The sequence below is a fragment of the Oscarella lobularis genome, chromosome 5 (genome assembly GCF_947507565.1).
Source record: "Oscarella lobularis chromosome 5, ooOscLobu1.1, whole genome shotgun sequence".
Taxonomy (NCBI): domain Eukaryota; kingdom Metazoa; phylum Porifera; class Homoscleromorpha; order Homosclerophorida; family Oscarellidae; genus Oscarella; species Oscarella lobularis.
In genome coordinates, this window is record NC_089179.1 from 1,709,834 (window position 1) to 1,729,770 (window position 19,937).

Sequence of the window (19,937 nt, forward strand, 5' to 3'; positions counted from 1 at the left end):
TCCTATTTGATTGCACTAACCCAATAATACGAATAACAGAAAATGTAAATATAAATTTTGTATATATGTATACGTATAGTTTCTGTTTATGCGTTCTCTAGACTTTGAAACGGGGTGCGTCTGACTGTGACATTACTAGGTGCGGGCGTCCATGACGTTTTCGTCTTCCAATAGACCTGATCGCCCTGACGCATTTTCCTAAAAGCATCCTCTCACTAGCAACTGCTCCACTACTGTATTTCTTCGAGTCGACTCCACCTTTGTAGAGACGGCTCTTTGTATGACAATATCTTCTGGGTTCGCCTCTGTGACCTTCTCTGAGCCGACTTCACCGATTGATTTTCAGGCTCTTCTTCTTCTTCCGGATCAGTTTCAGTTTCTGTGTAATAGACTTCATTAATTAATTAATTATTATGACATTAAATACTCTTAGCAAATGAGACCATACATACCCCATCCGTCGTTGTCCGACTCCTCCTCAGGATTGACCACGTCATTTGCCGTTTCACAAGCACTCTCCGTCACATCATCATCATCCGGTTTGCCTTGATCACTAAACGACAGCTTCTTCTTCTTCTTCTCCTCAATCGCGGTACATTCCAACTCAGAAGCTTCGTCTCTTAGTGCCACTAGTGACGTTATAAATCGAGACTCTTCACTGAAAAACGTATTCTCGACATCGTCGACGGCTACTTGAGCATCGTACGCCTGATTAAAGCCGTCTAAATTCTGCTTTAGACGCTACGGCAAACAAATGTCAATCATTCAAAGGAATTAATTAATTAATTAGGTATAAAATAATTGTGAAAATAAAACTCTCGTCAATTAAAGTGCTTACTTACGTTCATTTGCAATCGACAGTTTGAAACTTGAAATCGATACTTTGAAATTTGAAATTGCTGTCGAATCATTTCGCCGTAAACGCTCTTGACCTCTTTGGCCTTCTTGTAATACTTGGCCTTCCATTTCTCTGCAAAAATCGTTTAGATTTTTATGAGCGAGGGGGAGGGGGCTCTCCCACGTGACGTACGTGTTTCCTTGGCAAGATCGCGATTTTGTCCTAAAAGGAAACGATGCAACGTAGATATTTGTCACAATATTTTTTTCGTACTACTAAGAGTCGTTCTTGGAGTGTATTTAGGCCTCGTTTGAGTCGACCAGCGAGAAACATCGAGTCCGGGCGACGAACGGCACAATCGCTTTGTCGAGATAACAGATAGGCGACGAGGCGTAAGAGAAGAGGACCTCGCTTTTCTGTGCCGACTCATTGCCGCTCCACCGGTGAATGAATGGAAAGCCGACATAACCACGTGATATATCTAATATCACGTGAACTCGCAAGCAGACTTAAGGGAAAATGAGCGAAGCAAGCGCTCCGGAGTTCGACGACGGAGAAATTTTTCAAGGAATCGCCGGCTGTCTTGTAGGACTAGCCGTGGGCGATGCTCTCGGCACCGCCGTCGAATTCCAGTCTCCGGGAGCCTTCGAAGAATTGACGGACATGATCGGAGGCGGAGCATTCGACTTGAATCCCGGCCAGGTACGCTGCAACGTCGTTAGCTCGCTCGGATGTAAACAGAAACCAAAGGGAGCCCCGCCCACATGCCATATTTTTTAAAATTCGTAGTGGACTGACGACACGAGCATGGCTCTGTGTCTCGCCGAAAGTCTCATCGAATGCGGCGGATACAATCCCTTCGATCAAGCAGAGCGGTACTGGACGTGGTACGATGTAAGATAAATAAATAAATAAATAAATAAATATTAATTAAACCGAGCTTACCTTTTTTAAATAATTAAAGAAAGGTCACTTTGGCTCGACTGGCATTTGTTTCGACATTGGCGGCACGACTGTGCACGCGCTGACGCAATTCAATCGACGAGGCAGACTGTCAGGCAATCCGTACCTCGGCGGAACGTCGGAACGATCGGCGGGAAACGGATCGCTCATGCGACTCGCCGCGGTGCCGCTCGTCTTTTACAGGCATCCTCAAGCGGCAATTGACGTCAGTGGCGACAGCTCGCGAGTGACTCACAACGTCCGACCGGCAATCGATGCGTGCAGGTATCGCAGAGATGACGTCAGAATTACTTGGAACGGGATTCTTTGCACCTAGGTATTTCGCTGGTCTTCTCGTCGGGTGTCTTCGCGGCGAGAAAGACAAGGAGAAACTTCTCTCGCCCTACTATTCGCCATTTCCCGATGATCCAGACTATTGGCAGAGAGAGGAAAATCAATTGGTTTACTTCAACGAACTTTTTTTGTGTGTGTGTGCTCCTTAGTCGAGTCGTTTTAGGTTAGCGAGATTTCCGAGATTGCCGGCGGTTCATTCGCTCGAAAAGAACCGCCTCAGATCGTTGGAGCCGGATACGTTGTGAAAACGTTGGAAGCCGTACTTTGGGCATTTAGGAAAACGGATAATTTCAAGGACGGCTGTCTTCTGGTGCCCCCTCCCCTTTCGTACTTTGTCCCTTTTGAGAACTCCCCTTCTTTCTCTGTCCAGATTGCTAACCTTGGTCACGATGCCGATACCACGGCTGCAATCTATGGTCAGCTAGCTGGTGCCTTCTATGGTCTCGACGCCATTCCAAAGACGTGGAGAGATAAAATCACTTTCGGTTCTCTCATCGAATTGATGGCTGGCGAATTGGTTTCGCTTTCCAAAATCATCCAAGTTCCCCGTCTGAACGTCGAAGGAAAGCCTCCCACTTCGAATCGCGACGGTAGCTATAATAAATAATAACGTTCAAATGAAGCGTATCTATGCAATCAATATTTTAGACCTAGCTCCGACAACGGAAGCTTACAAGGAAGCTATGCGAGGACTCCAACATCTTGAAAAGGAAATGAGCGAGATTATAAGAAAAGTCAATAAACACGGAAGGGGATATCAAACGTATGTGCACATACACAAAGAAACGAGAGCCACGTACCTTGTCCTCGTTTTTGCTCTATACTCAGAATAGAAGAGTTCGATGAACATGTGAAGAAAATGTTCGACAGTTATGAAGCTGTCATGGAAGGTCCACGTGACGAGAATCTAGTGAAAAGCTTTGAGGAAATGGTTAAAGTTCAAAGAAGAACCGTTGAACACGTTACTAAGTATAGACATTAGTTACTCTGCTGGCTGCTGCATGTGTTGCCTAACACTCTTTTTTTTGAAATAATTTGCGTGATTGATTAGTCAGTGCGCGCTTGGGGTAAACCGGGTGTCGTCCCGTGCGACGTCGATGCCGTTCCGAGTCTTTGAATTTCGGATGTGATTTCGGTGAGGTCTTGAATGCAGACTTGAATCTAAAAGAGACGGCGGTGTCACAACAGACTTGCGTGGTGAGTACGAGAGCACGTGCCTTGTCCAGTTGGGCGAGCGTGGGAACGCTTGTATCTCCTCTCTCCACTTTCTTACCGAGATATTTATTCACGAGAACGTAGAGGTTATGAGTCGCCCTAAGAAGCACAATTCCACCGAACGCCTTTTAGACGCTCTTTCTTACATGTTGATCTGGCCGAGGACGAGAGTCTTTGTAGCAGCCGTATTTTGAATGTGTGTCCACTGAGATTCCCTGAAATTCAATTCAATAGAGTTAGGGGCTTTTGTACTCTGTTGTCTACTAACCATTTGACTGCCCTGCTCTTCGTCTCCTCTAATTTGGTTTGAAGGTGAGCCAACTAGGTGCAATCGTCTTTGCCATCATGCACACGCCTCTACTATGATCTCCCTCTTACCCTGTTATTGTAATTCAGTATCTCGTTGTTCTTCTCCTAGATTTTTTCGCGAATAACCCAAAACATTATTACTGTACTGCGTATATAAAACGTGCCTCTGTAAATTTCGCCAATCTTGCTCGTTCCGACTCTATGGCATCCTGATTTTCATGCTCATTGACGAGCAAATCCTAAAGAGACATATCCAGAAAACAAAAACACTGCGTGAAAACACTGCGCTACCCTATGTGTCATGACAAGCGTATCATGACGTGCAATAACCTCTCGTATCTCAGAAAACTAAACAGACAATGACTTGTGAAGTGACCCAGATCAATTCCACAGGTGTACGTCTTCCGCCGACTCGATGACTCTATCCAAATAGTGATGGTAGACAGATACTAGAGGAAGCATTACAATCGTCTGACGGTTACAAAGATAATTCGAGTCTACATTTATGAAGCTTTTTCTTTTGCTTTTCAAGCTGCGCGGTCAACTGTTCAGTTTTCTTCAGCAATCTGGAATCCAAAGAACCAAGAGGTAAAAAAGTTGCCGATAAGGAATGCAATAATAGAAGACAAAACGCCGTCTCCCGCAAAGTGGAACAAGCCCATTATAGTAAGAACCTTTACACAACGAAGCTAACGTTGACCTTTCCCTACTTCCCCTCCCATCACGCATGATTTCGTTGCCACACCTTTGGGCATCCCATCTTCCTAAACTCTGCCTAGGCATATCACAAGCAGGTGTCTACTGAATGATTCTTTAGTACAATGACCGCAATCAGGAGGATCGCCTATTGTAACTAAGCCAATATTTCTGATCTAATTACTTATATTGGCCGGTATAGACAGGTTCTGACAGGTACGACTCCACCTGCGGCGACCGTACTTACGTCTCGATTTCTTTTGTCTTCGCGCGTCTTTGCTCCTGCTCGGCTGTCGCCTTTTTCAAAGCTCGCGCGCGTTTCGAGTCGTTCTCCTTGAGAAACTTGTCGAATTTGAGTAGGGAGCTCTTCAGCTGGTATTCCTTTCGTTCGAGCTCCTCGCGTCGTTGGTGAAGACTCTCCATTTTCATTTGGAACTCCTACAGGCGGAACGGAATGATCGCGATCTTTCTTTTTGCGGCTTTCGAGCCGTTTCCTGGCCTCTTTGTGTGCGTTGAGTGCTTGCTCGACTTCGTTCATTTCCCTGCGTTTCTCTAGAAGACGAGTTGCCGCCGTCAAATGATCTTCTTCTCGTTCGGGCATTTTCCTACGCAAACCGATCCCATTGCGGAGGGCCCCGACCAAGAAAATCGATGCAAACGCACAAGAGAAGTTTGTCTTGGAAGGTAGTTTTGAAATAGTCTTCGAGATTGGCCGACATTTTCGACAAAGAGATGTACGGTACGTTGGGTGCTCGGCGTCAAGGTTACACGCGTGCGTACAACGGAGAATAAATAACACGTAACGATTTATTCAACACAACAAAGCAAACGCCAGGTCCCGAGGACTTTCGCCTAAATATTTCGCAGGTAGTCGCCTGCGACCCAAGAGAGGTCAACACCCATTGTTTTCAAATATTCGTTAGCGCCGTAAGCCAATTTCTGAAGGCTGTTGGTGCGGAAACGGTGCTGGTAAATAGTTTGCTCTTTGTCGTGATAGACAAAAAAGAGAACTCCTTCTTGAACGCCATACTGAAGGCGACTGTCGATTGTCAGCTTTTGAGGAACATCGAATCCCGTCTGAATGTAGGCTGGGAATTCTGAGCCGTTGAGCTCATAAACACAAAGAGTATAACTCTGACTGCGATCGCCGCCAAAGCCGAGGACCGCGCCTTGCTTCCAGTAAACTTGGATTGTTTCCCCCTTGCGTTTCAAAGCTAGAACTTGACCTTTCAACTGACTCATTATGCTGAATTCGAAAAAAGAACTCGGCCGGAGATGAAAAGTGGCACGCTTCTTATTGCGCCACAGGACTAAAATGCCTGTGATGCTTGTACACCGTGAACTTCCCGAAGCCCCAAGGTTGAACCGAAGTTCAAGCAACGCACTTCCTGGAATTCAAAAATCGCGGAAATGATGACGTCAGGCTCAAAAGCGCGGTTCTGCACTCAGCCGAGACTTACCGTGGCGGCGGCGACAACAAATCAAGACGAAACTGCCTCCGAATTTACATGGCATGCAATTAGTTAACCTCTACTTCGTCCTCGCAACTTTGACCTCTTGACTCGAACTTCATGTGGAATTGATGCCAATATTACCATGTCATCATATATATCACAGTACGAGTGCCGCTCTTCAAAGAAGACGTCGACTCTGAACTGAACATACAGTAGGCCTTGGTGAGCAGGAAAGTCGTCGTAGACTCGGTGCGGCACTGAAGGCGAAGGAATCTCGAAGGAAGCGCTAAAAAAGGCGGCCAAGAGAGGAGCGCGAGCCGCTCTTCGACAAGAACGAAAACAGCTCTCAGAAGTATGTAGTGCGTAAAGAAAAATATCAAACAGCTAGAAGATCAAAAGAAGGCCAAAGAAAGCATAAAAACCCGCGCGAGCTACAGAGAAGAGACCGCGGGCATCGAGACGGCTTCGCGCGCTAAAAGCGGCCGTCGTCTGCGTGGACGCCGACGTGGAAGCGAAGCTCCACGCGCATGCGTACAACAAGGTTAAATAACACGTAACGATTTATTCAATACTAATGTGCATCCATACAGTGTCAGACATAGTACACTTCTCTGTATTCCGTTCCAACCTTTCCCTGTGAATGCGATCTCGGTCTCATGCCGCTGTCATTTACATTGAGACTTTGACCTTCAAAAGCATAACTCTTTCGAGGTCCATGCGCGCCCATATTTGCTGGCGGACGAGATGCTGGCAGCAAAGGACGAGATGTTGGCAAAGACGGCCTCGACCTGGGCAGAGGAGGCGGGCGTCGTCCACCATCCGGCGACGACGAGTGCTGAAACATGGTCACCGGCGACGACGACGACGACGACACAGAGCACCCAGGATCCTGTTGTAGCAAATTGCAAGTCGCACTGTACCCATTCGTGTCAGCGGAGACACGCGACGGCGGAAGGGGAGGCGGATAGCTGTTTCCAGGAACGTAGTCCGGACTCAGATTCTGGCTTCGTCGCTTGGTGCCAGGCGACGGCTCTCCGCCGGAACTATCGTCGCCACTCCCATCCGAAACGGGCTTGAATCGCTCCATGTAATGAGGACTTGCCGACCGACGTCGACCGCCGGCACCGCCCTTCGGCCGAACGGCCGTCGGCTTGACGACGCCTTCGCTTACTTGCTGGAGAGCGCCGCGCACGGTGATGGTGCAGCGCTCGAGTTGCTGCGACGTCGGACGAGCCGGTATCTTGGGCATGCGACGTTCCGTCGCCGTCGTTTGCGGGCTGGTGCGGCTGAGACGTCGCAGATTGACGAGGGAGTGCCGTCTCGACGACGGATTGCTGCTTGCCGTGTCTTCCACCTCTTCTGTGATCGCCATCGGGACGCGGTTCACTTTATTTAGAGCCGAATAAAGGCTGTCCTTGTTGAGAATGCTCTCACTGAAAAGACACTTAATTAGAGAGAGAGTGCCTAGGAGAGGAATCACGTACCCGCGGGGCAGAAACTTATTACGCATCGACGCCTGCTTGAGAGCGAGGCCCGGTACATTGATCTAGTTAGACGAATCATGCGGTTCATTCAGCTGCAGTAGCATGGCTTACGTTGGCGCGCTTCGGCGATCCTTTGAGAGAATCGAGCATCGACGCCGGAACGTAGCCGCGCTTTCCATTATAGCTGGCAAACCACCAGCCGTCCATGTACTTGTGCAGCACCTTGATGATGACCCCTTCGGGAAAGCTCAACTCCTCCGCATCCTCAGCAACGTATTCGCGCGAGCTGACGTAGTCGTCCTCTACGTAAGCGAATACAAATGAGAAAAAAAATAGACACATGTAAATACAGACGCATTTAGTATTACCTGAATCGGAAGACGGATTCTCAGCCGAGGCGGCATCCGTCTTTTCTGCTTGCTGGACGTTTAGGGGCTCTAAATAGGTCGCCGGTGCCCATCCCTCTGTTTGTTCATTGACGACCACAAGCCACCAACCTTAGAAAAATAGCCATATAATAACGTCGTCATCGTCGTAGGGGAGCTGGAAGCTACCGTTATCTTCCTTTTTCACGACGTCAACCATGTCCCCCGTTTTCAGACTCACTTCCTCCTCGCTTTCAGCCGCGTAGTCGGCCGCAGCTCGATACGGTTCCGACTCCACAACCTCTTCTCCTAGAAACCAATCGAATTATGCAAACGTATTCGAGTCTGTTTTTCATACCCTCTTCGGTATTGTCCTCCTCTTCTTCTTCCTCCTCTTCCTCCTCTTCTCGGATGCCCGACAGGTCGGGCTTCTTTTGCTCGTCCGGCTGAGCCAAGCCGGCGAGCTGCATCGCCTTCTGCAAGGCGAGCGGCGATATCATCGTCGTCGTGTGCCGCTTCTGCACGGCCTTGACGTCGAGCAACGTCTCGCGTCGAGGCGGGGCGCCGAAGAACTTTTGCCGGACGGAAGGTTTTCGCGACGACGACGACTCAGCCTTAGTAACAACCAAAACATAGGAAACCACATAAAAGAGACAAAAAGGATCACCTCTTTCCCCTCCTCCTCGTCTTCGTCCATCCACGTGGAATCTTCTCGAAGCGTCGTCAAATAGGCGGCGGGAACGTAACCGTTCTTCTCATTGTATCTAAATATTCATCCAATGTCTATTCACATCTAGATATTGTTGTTTTTTCTACTCTCACCTGACGTACCACCAGCCGTCCAATGTTTTATATATCACTTTCATGACGGCGTGCTTGGGAAAGGAGAGCTCGTCGTCGAACTCGCCCTTGCTCTTGTACTCGCGAACGCTCACGACTCTCTCGTCTAAAAAAGAAAAACGACGTCAGAATAAACATTTCGCGGAAAGACGTCGTCCTCTTCTAATATTTACTTTTCGACTTGGGAAGATAGTCGTCTTCGACCGTGTGGTCGACGGGTTCGAGAAACGACGCCGGCGCCCATCCTTCGCCCTGGTCCGATTTTACCAACCACCAACCTAAACGACACATTCGTACATTAGTCAATCTAATAACAGCTGCGGTATGTTTCCCAAAATAGACGCGCTAAACGGACGTTTCTAAGGCTGTCTCCAGTCAGGCCCTGGCCGCCGCCCAACATTTACATACCGGTTGTGTCTTTCTGTATCACTTCGTACTCCTTGTCCTTTTTCAAATCGACTTGCTCGCGATTCTGTTTCTTGTAGCCGCCGATTGCCCGATAGTGCTCGAATCGCATCGGACCGCTGATTTGACTGAATTGTCCGAAGGGCTTGGCGCCGTCCGCTAAGAAAACGTCCCGTACGTATTAGACAAAGAACACGCGCTGCGCGAGAAAGCGAACTCACTCTCGTCCTTCGAGACGCGGGGACCGGCATTGGATCTAAAATCAAAAATTTTTAAAACGCGCTCGACGCGCGCGGAGACGCGGCGCGTATTCGCGCACCTGTTGAGATCCTCGCCACGGGCTTCGAAGAATCTCTCGACGGGTGGGGACGCGACTATTTTGTCAGACAACTTGGTTATAGCCTAAAAGGCCACGAAAATATATTCGCTCATATGCGTTCGATTTCGCGAGCGCGCGAACCTGTAGATATTGATCGAGTGCCTCCTGGCGCTTCTCGGCGACTTTGCGCACTTGGCTTCGGCCGATGTAGATCTTCTCTGCAATAATAGAGGGCGTTTACAAGGAGAAATGCATTCACAAAGAGACCGGTTCTTACTGGGCAGTTCAGGCAGTATGCGTTCCTTTTTCGATATGACGCCGGCCTCGAGGGGGAATTTCTTCAAAAGGTCGGCCTAGTGGGCGGGCGCGCGTGGGATAAAAGGGCGTCCGCGCGGAAAAGAACCGGTTTTCTCTTACGTGCATGTCGAAAAAGTCGTTGTATCGGCGATAGACGATCAACTTCGAGCCGTCGGACCACTGTACGCGGACCGTGTAGACCTAGGAGAGCGCGCAGGGTTCGGCGACGAGATTGGGGCTCTCTATTGTCTTTTACGTAGTGTTTGGCTATGCCGCTGCCTCGTTTCTCGAACGACACCGCTCGCGCGTCGGAGACGCGTCGTTGTAATTGACTTTCGGGCATGTTTCGACAGGAGGACGGAAGGCTTTTCGAAACTGAGGCGACCGTGTGTGCGGCGCGTGTTTATAAAGGGTGCGAACAATCCGGGAGTGACGTCAACGCGCTGCCTTGGAGGTGGAGCCACATGACGTCAGGCATGCAGAGAAAATTAACCTTTATCTCATGCCTGCGAGGAAGTAGACGGGGAGTCTAGGTTCCTCGAGGCAAAAAAAACCTGACCTTCTCCGCGCCAGGTGCACCTAAAAAAATATTGCGGGGGGGGGGGGGGGGGGGGGGAGTAAGGAGGTGTGTAGTAGGCATTGTACGCCTCGTGAAAGGAGACAATGACTTAATAGTGAGGACTAACAAGTTACATTGAAATTTTTTTCTTTCTTGACCCATTCCCAACAGAGTCTCAGTGTAAGTTCCCATGCCATTCTGTCTACTTGGAATATTTTATTAGACCAATCCTGTTATAACAAGCCGGCAATCAAAGGTGACGAGAGACCAGTCAGCCATGAGCCATCTTGACCTCTAAACCGGATGTGTAAGCCTCGCCCCCTTCAACCGATTAAATTCAACAGAAGGCATAATCGTCGATCGGAGCGAGGAGGAGGCGTCATGGTAGTATTCAGCTATTTCGAATCGAACTGTCTTCACCAGTGCTTCGCTCAACTCGGCGGCCTTTCGCCGAATTCGTGCACGGGCCCCAATGACGCGCAACGCGTTCCCAAGTCGACACTTGCCGTTCTCTGTCTCAACGTCGGTGACGCACTCGACGTCCGATTCAACGAGAAGTGCCTAAAGGAGTACGAAAAGGAGAAGAACGACTTGTCGTTCGCCGAATTCGTTCTCTACATCGAAGCCGATTTGCTAGGCGAAATCGCTCACGTGGACTTGGCTCGCTTCCGCGCCGTTCTCTGGGACAAGGTCTTCGCGCGCGAAGCGCGCGATCGTTCGACGTCGATTTTCTCGCTCGACGACCTGCGAAAAATCTGGTTCATCTTCAATCGGCTCGACGACGAGCAACGACTCGCGTTGGACGTCGGCGAAGCGGACGCGCTTCTGCGGAAGTTCGCCGAAGCCCTCGGCATGAAGCGAGCGAAGCGCGATGACGCCGATGACGACGATCGAAATCGCGTCGCTTTTTGGGACTTGGTCGTCGCGATGGAGCGCGATTACGCGCACGATGTCGAAGCGAGCGTCTACGTGGAGGTTCTCGACGATTTGCTCGACGAAATCGTGCGCGACGTCGTGAAGAAGGGCTATATGACGAAGAAAGGCCACGCGCGACACACGTGGAAGGAGCGCTGGTTCGTTCTCGATATGACGTCGTTGACCTATTACGTTTCGCGCGAGCGGATGGAGAAAAAGGGCTGCGTTCGTCTTACCGATCGTTCGATCGTCGAACCGATTGCCGAGAAGACGCAGCACAAATACCGGCTTCTTCTGACTGACGGTGTCGATGGGCGGAAGTACGAACTGTGCGCGAGCGATCAGCGAACGAAGCAGGAGTGGCTCGCCTCGTTGCGACGCGTCATTAGTCATCGACCGGAAAAAGGATCGATTCGGCGGCAGGAAATGCAGGAACGTCGGCGCGTGCGCGAAGAGAGGCGCATGGAGATGCAGCGCATTCAGGAGACGAACGAGCAGCAGCGACGCGAGCTCGAGCGCGAGCGACAGGCGCGCGAGGAGGCGGAGACGCGCGTACGTCAGGAACAGGAGTGGCTACAGGAGGAAATGCAACGTCGATTGGAAGCGGAGGTTCAGCAGAGAAAACACCTCGAGGAACTGGAAAGAGAGCGCGCGCTCAAAATGGAAGAAGAGCGCGAAAAGAAAGTAAAGGGGATACCTGATACGAAAATTGAATTTGAATTATTTATATATGTGTTCTTGCAGAGTAAGGAGGAATTGCTTGGCGAGGAATTGCGACGACGTCAGGAGCTCGAAGGATTGCACGAGCAACAGCGTCAGGAGCTCGAAGACGAGAAACGAAAATTGGACGAGATGCAGCAGCAGAACGAGGAGTTCATGCGTCTGTTGCAACTCGAACGAGAGAAGTACGAAAAGGCGGAGGAAGAACGACGACGGGCCGAGGAGCTCTACAAACAGGCGTTGGCTCGCGGCGAAAATCCGCCCAAACCGCCCAAATACGAAGTGAAGATTTCACCTGGTCTGGCTCGACTGATTGGACCCAAAGGCGGCCTTGTGACCCATCGCGGTATGGGAGCCTTTCCCAAGGATTCCATCCCTGATCCGTTGTGGGAGGAGAGGAAGTTGTCCAAGTCGCCGGCTATCTCTTCGGTTGGCTCCGTTTCGAGCCAAAGCAGCACTTCTGAGCCTCGTCCAGATGTTGAAAATGTGGAGATACGAAAGGCAGAAGAGGAGGAGAATGGCTCTACTGTCGTCGCCGACGCTGCCGCAGGCCACGATGAGTCACTCTGAAAACGACATTGTAACTTATTAATTAATGCTAACTTGATCTTTCCGTGCTCTGCTGTACGCTTTGGACCCCCCCGGTGTGCAAATAGTCTGATTCTAGTTGCCTTAGTTCTTTGATACAAACCTCGGTGTCTTCATAAGGTGTGCTTGACCACGTGCGCTGCTTCCACGACGCAATGCTGAGCTGGTCTTTTCACTCGAGGATCAGCAACTGATACCGGTAGCCTATACAAAATGAATAAAAAGCGACTAAAGGATTTCCGTTTTTTCTCACATGGCATTGGTTCGGTGGTTGACCACAAACAGCGGGTTATTCTTACTCATAATCTCGTCATTTACGGAAATTCCTGGAGGAAGCGTTCCGAACGCGTGAGAATCATACACTGACACTTTCTCTAGAGCTCTACTCACCATCAAGATATTGCTTCAGAACAATCCTCAACTGCTGATTCTCTTCCAACAACGTTTGCTTTTCCTTATCAAGAGCCAATTTATCAAGGAAAATCTTTCAAAACAATTCAATAGTCGTCGTTATTGATCGATCCCCACGCCTTTCGTACCTTGTTATATCGTTTCCAGAAGTTCTCCAATGGCCCATATTCTCCAGCAGCCTACGCGGTAAAAAAAAACAGAGGTAATGTAATCAAAATAAAAAGCGGTGACTCACTGAGGCCATGGCTTCAGCCACAGGCTCGGCGACAGCCGCCGCCACTTCCCCTTCCTCGTCATTAGTCAGTGATGACGCATAGAAAGGCAATACCTGAAAAGTAACCGTCATTAGAATAATCAGTCGAAGCTTCACCGCGACTTGCTTTCTCTTCCTCCGTTTCCATTTTACGACTCATTTCGCACAGCTTCAATATTCTTTCCGCCTAAAATCTATTTTCCCTCCGCGCCCCCCAGGGCGATTCCGCGTTGTCATTTACCTTCGCTTCCTTTCGTTTCAGTTCCTTGATAGCGGAGTCGCTGTGCACCGTGAGCTGAGTCAATCGTTCCCTTTCCGCTTCGCGAAACCGGTTCATCTGGCCCTTGAGCTCCTGGAAGTGCGTCAAAATTGCTTCCTTTTCGCTCTTCAACGCCTTGATTCGTTCGTCGTTGTCGCGAGCGCTTGCACTCATCTTTGCCTTCAACGCAGCCGTCTGATCCTAAGAAAAAAAGAAAGAAAAAAATCTCATATGGTATTTCGTTTCTGATGTAGTCTCCTTGCCTGAATTCTCTGCAACTTTCTCATTTGTTGTTTGATCTCCATGGCACTCTGCTCGTCTTTTGCTTTCAGCTTTCGAAACAGAGAAGCTCGCTCTGCAGTCGTTTCTTTGTACTGCTTCATTTGCTGAAGAAGGATTCTTCGTTCGCCAAAAAACTGCGTGTCTCTCTTCTCTTCGCGAACAAACCTCGCGTATCTGCTTCCACAGATCTTCCGTTTGTCCTTCGAGTTGAATTCTCAACGCGTGCCTCTCTTCCACGTTCTGAAATTTCGTTCTCTTGCGTAAATAAATAAATAAATAGATCGGTTTGCGTCCACTCGCCTTGTTCTTGATTTCATCTCGGATGCTCTGGTACTCTTGCTTGGCGTCCAATTCCTTCTCTTGATGCTCCTGTTCCATGGCAAACATGATGTCCTGCAGATCGGACGTCTCGCTCTTGTGTTTCTCGATCAAAGAATTTCTGAAGCAGTAGACAGAAAACTTCAATGAGAAGAAGAAAGGAAATAAACGCTAATTGACCTCTCTGTGTCAAACTCAGATCGCAGTGCCGCCAATTCGGCTTGAAACTCTTTTTCAAGGCTAGCAAGTCGACTCTTCTGCAGATCTAGAAAAAATCAATTTTTTAATAAATACGATTTGATTGCAGATTCCGTACCTTTGAGCGACTCCAACTTTTCGAGATGACTCCTCAACGCCATTTGAAACCTACATTCGATAACCTGTAAGAGGAAGAAACGGGGGCCCCTTCCCGTCTCCTTTACTGTTCTTCCGCTTCGCCGAGATCCTTAGCCAGGGAGCGAATGATGGCGTTCTTACGATCGACAATGCGTTCGAACGTCTGACTAAGCACGTCGATTTCCTTTTTCAGTTCGTCCGCCTTGGCTAGAGCGCGATTCGCTTCGCGATCGAAACCTTCGCCGAAAACGCTCACCTTTTCGCATCAGCGTACGCCACTGGTTCTGTATTTTCATCAAATTGAACTTGGTTGCCTTCTCTTCCTTCGCTAGTTTATCCTAGAGCGATCGCTGTTGCTTGAACGACGGAATTCGCTTTCTTTTGGCTCGCCTTGAGAAACTGATTTAGAAGCTCCTCTTTCTTGCGTCGCTCTTCCTCTTCGGCAAGCATCTTCTGTTCGAGATGCTGCCTGCGCTGTTCTTCGGTCATATTCGCGAGTTTATTCTTTGCTTTCGGCATCGCGTCTGTTTCGTCGTCACGAGCAACATGCGGAGGCGAAAACCCGGATAACCACGAAGCACAGCCTGGATACAATACATGCGTAACACTGGTCACCTACAAAAAATATAAATGCTGTTTTGGTTGTAGGTTTATAAGACTGAGTCTTCATAAGCCCCTATTTGTTAACAGAACTGAAGCCATTTTTAGCCAAAATTTCGTTTAGTAGACCCCCAGTTTCAACCTCAACGCACGCTCCAATAATTTTATCACGCGTCTCTTTTGAATCTCCTTGTTTCTGTCTGTACATTTCCAGAACAGAGCGGCACTTCATTTCATTTCCTAATCCTTGCTTGCTTTCAAGGTCTACAAGCACGCTCCACTCACACTGCAATTGGTTTCCCATTTCACGCCATTTGTTAGAGCTAGCCTTACAAACAATGCTAGCAAAATTGTTCCACGCCGCATCATAAACAGACGGTAATTTAGTGTCACGATACAACCCTGGGTACAAGTATAAAATAGCGATAATAGCAACCATGACACTGACTATACGAATGAAAGGAGCCTCCTCGATCACCTATCCGCCGTGGGCGTCGATCCACTCGGCGAGATACTCGTCGACGAAATCGGCTGTCAATATCGGTACGATATCGACGCCGCGGCATACTCAAAGACCTACATCCATGGAGCACAGTAAGTGTTAAAAGTAAACAACAAAAGAGCAATCGCACCCCCATACCTCCTCAACGTGGAAGTCTGTTTCGCATTTCTACCTGGACGAGTATCATACAGACTTTCTGCAGACGATGGAATTAGTTAGTACTGTAACAAAAAAAACACGGCTACGTATCTAAAATTACTGTACCGTCTTGGTCTGCCTTCACATCTTGGCTTTCGTCTGTCCGTTTCACATCCTGTTTAACACGTTACGGATGGTAAGCTTAGAATGCAGATAAAAAGTCAAACCAGAGGCAGAGTAGAGGTACGAAGTTTCGCGGCTGGAGAAGCCTAAAGTAAACGAGTTGCAATCGCAACTAGAGTAAGAGTAAGAAGTGTACCGGTACAGGGATCCCAATAAAAAATTGGTCAGGCGAGCGTCTAAATGACTTGAATTTCAACACAACAGATAAGTCGTTGCTACGCTTGTCAGACGAAATCAGAAAATCGCAAACTTTTTCAAATTGCTTTGGCATTTCGGCAACGTTTTTGAGGTCCAACATGTGAACCACGTGAGAAGAAGATACCGACAACGCACAGCCTTCTTTGGGTTTTACTTCAACAGTCAGGCATCTTTCACAATTTTCACTACAGTCTGCCCCAGGCCCACATTCCTCGCAACACTTCTTTCTATTTTCGATTTGGCACGAACACAGATTAATTCCCATTTCTCTGTGTAGAGAATAGTGGGTGTCCATCTCCCTCTTCGTAATTCGTTTCATTCTACTCTTGGTGCTAATCGGCACTCTCATTATTACACTTGATTCAAAACCGTGAAAGTCTAACTGGCTGGGTAGAAAAACAGACGCACACAAGTTCAAGCAACTTCCTCCACCCTCACCGCACACGCGACAAAAAGATTTCATTTTCAATACAATTTGGTCTGGAAGCAGGGTTGCCAAACCTCCTCTAAAAGCAACAAGCTGATTGATTTCAGTGATATGACAAAGGGTTGTCATTTTGCCACATCCGCCGTCGTAGAGCAGTGTTACTTCGGCCGGATGATGTTCGTTGAAAACGAAATTGTGCTTGAATTTTAGGACAGCTTCTTTCTTCAACTGCACCCCATGCGGAAGTAGCTCAATGACGTTGCTAAGAGACCTCTCCGTGTTCTCTTCGTGTTTTCCATGATCAGTAAACACGCGTACCGAAACGACTACAGAATCGTCAACGGCATCTTTAGGAACGAGCAGAGAACAAGATTTGTCTGGCAATTCCAATTGCAGTCCATCCGATGTTATGGTTTTTTCTCCAGAAGACGTAACATAATTCAGAAAAAGCGATTCCGTCTTTATCTGAACAATACGGCCATCGCTATTGCTCTACAACAAACACAATTTTTGTTACTTCACACAAGACATCTAAGCCAAACACTCCAAGGGTTAACAAGCATTGCCATTGCCTTATGCAATATGTACAAATTGAGTTGGTCTATACGTGGACGAAATATAGCAAGTTATAGCGTGCAGTAGCGAGGACCCTATCTGCTTAGAGAGTGTTTGACTATCTCCAAGTGATCAATCAACGTACTTTAAGTATCATGCTGTCTAGAACATCCGCCGCATCATTGCGACGCATGTTTCTTAGCACAGACATAAGGTACCCAACTGTACACTCCGGAACCCTCTGACTCCATATAGTCAAAAGCAGATGGGTAGGTCCCTGAGCACCGTCTGGCAACACTCTGGATTTCTCTGATGTCATTGGTTCGTTGAGCAATTCCGTCCAGAGTTTCCGCCAGTCATTTCCAAGCGGGTCGATCGTATCCATTAGTGCACATAGAGACTCAAGAGCATCCTTCTTCAGCGTCCCAATACGCGTAGTTAGAGTCACTAGCCAAGTAATCTTATAACAGTTTGCCCGATATGACGTGATCAAGGTACCTGATAAAGCCTCTTGAAACGAGGTATCTCCTCTCAGATCTTTCGACCATGACTCGGTCTTCTGCGCACAATGCAAGTATAATTTCAACAAAAAAAAGCGTTTGTCACGAGAAAACTAGCGAGGAGAAGCGATAGTCGCAATAGGTTGTGAAGGAAGGAAGTATCATCGCAAAGAAAACACAGGTTTAGGTATCTTAAGTCTTACCTTTTCAAACGTCTCCTAAGATGCCGAAATTAGAATTAAAAAAATCGTACAATAGTATATCATACACTTTTTGATTCCAAAACCACTCTAAGTTCTCCTTCAAATATATCTAGCGGAGTTTTTCCAATCTGTAAGAAACCCGTGAGTGTGTCAGCAACATAAATTCAGGCCGTCACATTGGCCTACCTTGTTTTCTAATCTAGAAGACAAACCGTAGTCGGTCAAGAATTCCAGAATTACTTTGAGATCGTTTTCATCTATTAGATATTCGTTTTCTCCCAATACGTGCAGCAGTGAGTTTCCGTCCTTCACAGACAGTAAAGAACCCGCTAGCTCATCCCCTCACCAAAAGTTTTCGTTACCTTATCACAAGCTTCCATATTCGCTCCTTGAATAGCAAGAAACTTCAGACTATCACTATATCGACAGTACATTATCGGAGTTCTTCCATCCTTAAGAAAAACTGCAAAAAAATACAAACACAACGATGGAATACTTCATCAACTTCGTTGACATTTGCGTCCTTTTGATTCAGCAAAATTTTAAGAGATAGAACAGACCCAAGAAGGCAGGCCCAATGCATTACTCCTGACATCTCTGCCAGAAGAACTTTCTCAACGACAAAAGAATCAAAAACTTTTCGCTCGTCACGAAATATTCGCTCGTCAAGAAATTTTCCCTTCTGAAACAAAATGTTGAAATTACGGTAATGGTTACATCTGCTACTCACTAGTGTTTCTAAACCAAAGAAACGAACTCCTAGTTTTGATAAATTAACTGCACAATCTAAATCCTTTTCGTGTATAGCAATTTCCAGTATCCTACTGCCAGTCTACAGAAGTTAAGCTAGAAGACTGTTTCTTACAAGAGAAAAACAAATTTAGTCCACCTGAATGTCACACTTTGATCCCATTTCAATAAGTGCCTTGGCAAGTTCAAAGTTTTTAGACAAACAAGCCAGGGAGAGGCAGGTCAGTCCCTCCTAAAAGAGAATTAATTAATTATTCATCAACCTAGAAAATTGTCATTATCGCACGGAAGTTTTGTCTTCTAGAGACAGTTGCTTGTTTTCAGTCCGCAGCCACTCCAGCAAGTCCAATTTATCCTTTTCAGTCTTTTGACGTGAATAGCAAACATAGTGAGTAACGTTCCAATCGTTTTTCTAGATAACAACTGATTACTTATAAAGCAACAGTGCAAAAATTTGCTACATCTTTCTGGAGAAGATCAAATCCTTTAAAAACAAGTTTCCGTGCAACGTCTATCTGCACTCCCATCATAGCCCAGTGAAGTGCCGTTCGTTTAACCTAGATAGGAGATCAGTTTCCCACACTATCGCCCAATGTCGGGAGCATTTTATAACTTCATCTTTTTTGCTTAGTTTCATTGCTTCACTTCTTTTCTCTTTATCAGTCATTTCTTCCTCCCAAAGATCAACAAGGTCTTGTCCTCCACAACAAGCATAGAAGAAAAGAGGTGCACCGTTCTAATTAGGTGAGACATTACGTTACTTTAAATTTCAAGTTACAGAATGTACTATTGTGTACACAGTACTACACAAGACATGGCCATGCACAACTTACTGTACTCTCTTGACTGAGGCAATCTTCATTGCTATGTTTAATCAGCACTTCGGATATTCGTCTACGTCCATTTGCAAAAGAAAGAAACAGGGCACTACTAATACTGCCGTCATCCTAAAGAAAAAAAATAAATGAATTTTCTTCTGTCCAAAGGACATGAACTGCTCTACTTTAAAAAAAACTGTTCAAGCCTGCAACATTACAATGTGCTTACTGATGATTTAACTTCAACTTCAGCCCCTCGTTCCAAAAGCAAAGTAACAAGTTGTTCATTTCCGATAGCTGCTGCAAGCATTATTGGTGTAAATCTCGACTAAAATGACAATTTAAAATACACGACCATAAAATATTGTATCTCTTACAAAACGAAAATCGGAGCCAAAGAAACACTTCAGCCCATCTTGAGCAAAAACTTCACAAAACTGACTATTAATATCTGCCCTATGATCCAGCAGCTGCACAACGATTTTGATGTATTGCTTGAGCACTGCAACGTGCAGCATCGTCCAATGACCCTACACAGAAACTTGTAGGCAAGCAAACCACGTACTGCCAACCTTGAGCGGCTTATCGTCATAAACGATATACTGGAATCCAAATTCTTGAGTAACTTCGACGTGTTCGGAAGAGAGAACACGTTCCACGAAATCTACATCACCTTTTTCAACTGCTTCAAACAAATAACGTTCATCAACCGTTTTTCTAAAGGAAACTTCGTCGACACCATGGCGCCCGCTGGTCCCTAGTCTCTCTACACTCACGTTTGGACCTTTTCCAGCTTTTTCATCTGAACAGCAGATCCGCGTATCCCAAAGTGTACAAATCGCAACGGGAAAAGGTCTCGATACTCACGTGAGGCCCACGCCCCTGTACGGGACTGCTAATTCCC

At 47.2% G+C, this 19,937-nt stretch overlaps 7 protein-coding genes and 1 long non-coding RNA gene across 8 annotated transcripts; 3 read left to right on the plus strand and 5 right to left on the minus strand.

The window, feature by feature from the left end:
• Position 1: 1 nt before the first annotated feature.
• LOC136187748 (uncharacterized) lies at positions 2-1,812 on the minus strand. The gene is made up of 6 exons (XM_065975424.1): positions 1,112-1,812; positions 1,031-1,060; positions 843-970; positions 453-741; positions 259-379; positions 2-198 (listed from the first exon to the last, which is right to left on the minus strand). Exons 1-6 carry the CDS (start codon positions 1,302-1,304, stop codon positions 87-89), a joined length of 873 nt encoding a protein of 290 aa, XP_065831496.1. The 5' UTR covers positions 1,305-1,812; the 3' UTR covers positions 2-86.
• Positions 1,335-3,182, plus strand: LOC136187746 (ADP-ribosylarginine hydrolase Tri1-like). The gene is made up of 8 exons (XM_065975421.1): positions 1,335-1,540; positions 1,628-1,732; positions 1,803-2,065; positions 2,118-2,241; positions 2,298-2,444; positions 2,505-2,724; positions 2,783-2,897; positions 2,963-3,182. Exons 1-8 carry the CDS (start codon positions 1,358-1,360, stop codon positions 3,114-3,116), a joined length of 1,311 nt encoding a protein of 436 aa, XP_065831493.1. The 5' UTR covers positions 1,335-1,357; the 3' UTR covers positions 3,117-3,182.
• Positions 3,067-5,807, minus strand: LOC136187747 (coiled-coil domain-containing protein 42 homolog). Its single transcript, XM_065975422.1, has 12 exons — positions 5,018-5,807; positions 4,854-4,959; positions 4,602-4,792; positions 4,160-4,224; positions 4,058-4,107; positions 3,950-4,006; positions 3,823-3,897; positions 3,728-3,763; positions 3,618-3,670; positions 3,496-3,564; positions 3,352-3,448; positions 3,067-3,295 (listed from the first exon to the last, which is right to left on the minus strand). The coding sequence occupies exons 1-12, from the start codon at positions 5,071-5,073 to the stop codon at positions 3,182-3,184; spliced, it is 969 nt and encodes a 322-aa protein (XP_065831494.1). The 5' UTR covers positions 5,074-5,807; the 3' UTR covers positions 3,067-3,181.
• LOC136187749 (uncharacterized) lies at positions 4,582-7,257 on the plus strand. Its single transcript, XR_010669989.1, has 2 exons — positions 4,582-6,349; positions 6,399-7,257. It is a non-coding gene; the product is annotated as an uncharacterized lncRNA (long non-coding RNA).
• Positions 6,351-9,962, minus strand: LOC136187742 (SH3 and PX domain-containing protein 2A-like). Its single transcript, XM_065975418.1, has 16 exons — positions 9,775-9,962; positions 9,639-9,719; positions 9,499-9,574; positions 9,363-9,439; positions 9,222-9,304; positions 9,124-9,158; positions 8,906-9,061; positions 8,671-8,775; positions 8,480-8,603; positions 8,325-8,421; positions 8,016-8,271; positions 7,847-7,966; positions 7,661-7,789; positions 7,404-7,594; positions 7,293-7,354; positions 6,351-7,241 (listed from the first exon to the last, which is right to left on the minus strand). The coding sequence occupies exons 1-16, from the start codon at positions 9,859-9,861 to the stop codon at positions 6,401-6,403; spliced, it is 2,520 nt and encodes an 839-aa protein (XP_065831490.1). The 5' UTR covers positions 9,862-9,962; the 3' UTR covers positions 6,351-6,400.
• Positions 9,963-10,389: 427 nt separating this feature from the next.
• Positions 10,390-12,419, plus strand: LOC136187743 (switch-associated protein 70-like). Its single transcript, XM_065975419.1, has 2 exons — positions 10,390-11,676; positions 11,737-12,419. The coding sequence occupies exons 1-2, from the start codon at positions 10,459-10,461 to the stop codon at positions 12,280-12,282; spliced, it is 1,764 nt and encodes a 587-aa protein (XP_065831491.1). The 5' UTR covers positions 10,390-10,458; the 3' UTR covers positions 12,283-12,419.
• Positions 12,280-14,710, minus strand: LOC136187745 (dynein regulatory complex subunit 2-like). The gene is made up of 15 exons (XM_065975420.1): positions 14,550-14,710; positions 14,416-14,497; positions 14,246-14,366; positions 14,140-14,189; positions 14,004-14,088; positions 13,806-13,944; positions 13,671-13,745; positions 13,487-13,609; positions 13,206-13,424; positions 13,092-13,151; positions 12,947-13,039; positions 12,840-12,890; positions 12,691-12,784; positions 12,554-12,626; positions 12,280-12,504 (listed from the first exon to the last, which is right to left on the minus strand). Exons 1-15 carry the CDS (start codon positions 14,676-14,678, stop codon positions 12,414-12,416), a joined length of 1,485 nt encoding a protein of 494 aa, XP_065831492.1. The 5' UTR covers positions 14,679-14,710; the 3' UTR covers positions 12,280-12,413.
• Positions 14,711-14,726: 16 nt separating this feature from the next.
• Positions 14,727-19,897, minus strand: LOC136187741 (uncharacterized). The gene is made up of 23 exons (XM_065975417.1): positions 19,810-19,897; positions 19,606-19,750; positions 19,411-19,563; positions 19,263-19,361; positions 19,049-19,162; positions 18,829-18,951; positions 18,677-18,772; positions 18,502-18,627; positions 18,355-18,447; positions 18,196-18,297; positions 17,962-18,147; positions 17,828-17,917; positions 17,652-17,771; positions 17,531-17,593; positions 17,466-17,480; positions 17,261-17,321; positions 16,908-17,209; positions 15,719-16,699; positions 15,627-15,668; positions 15,526-15,574; positions 15,400-15,457; positions 15,208-15,335; positions 14,727-15,161 (listed from the first exon to the last, which is right to left on the minus strand). Exons 1-23 carry the CDS (start codon positions 19,833-19,835, stop codon positions 14,836-14,838), a joined length of 3,498 nt encoding a protein of 1,165 aa, XP_065831489.1. The 5' UTR covers positions 19,836-19,897; the 3' UTR covers positions 14,727-14,835.
• Positions 19,898-19,937: the final 40 nt, after the last annotated feature.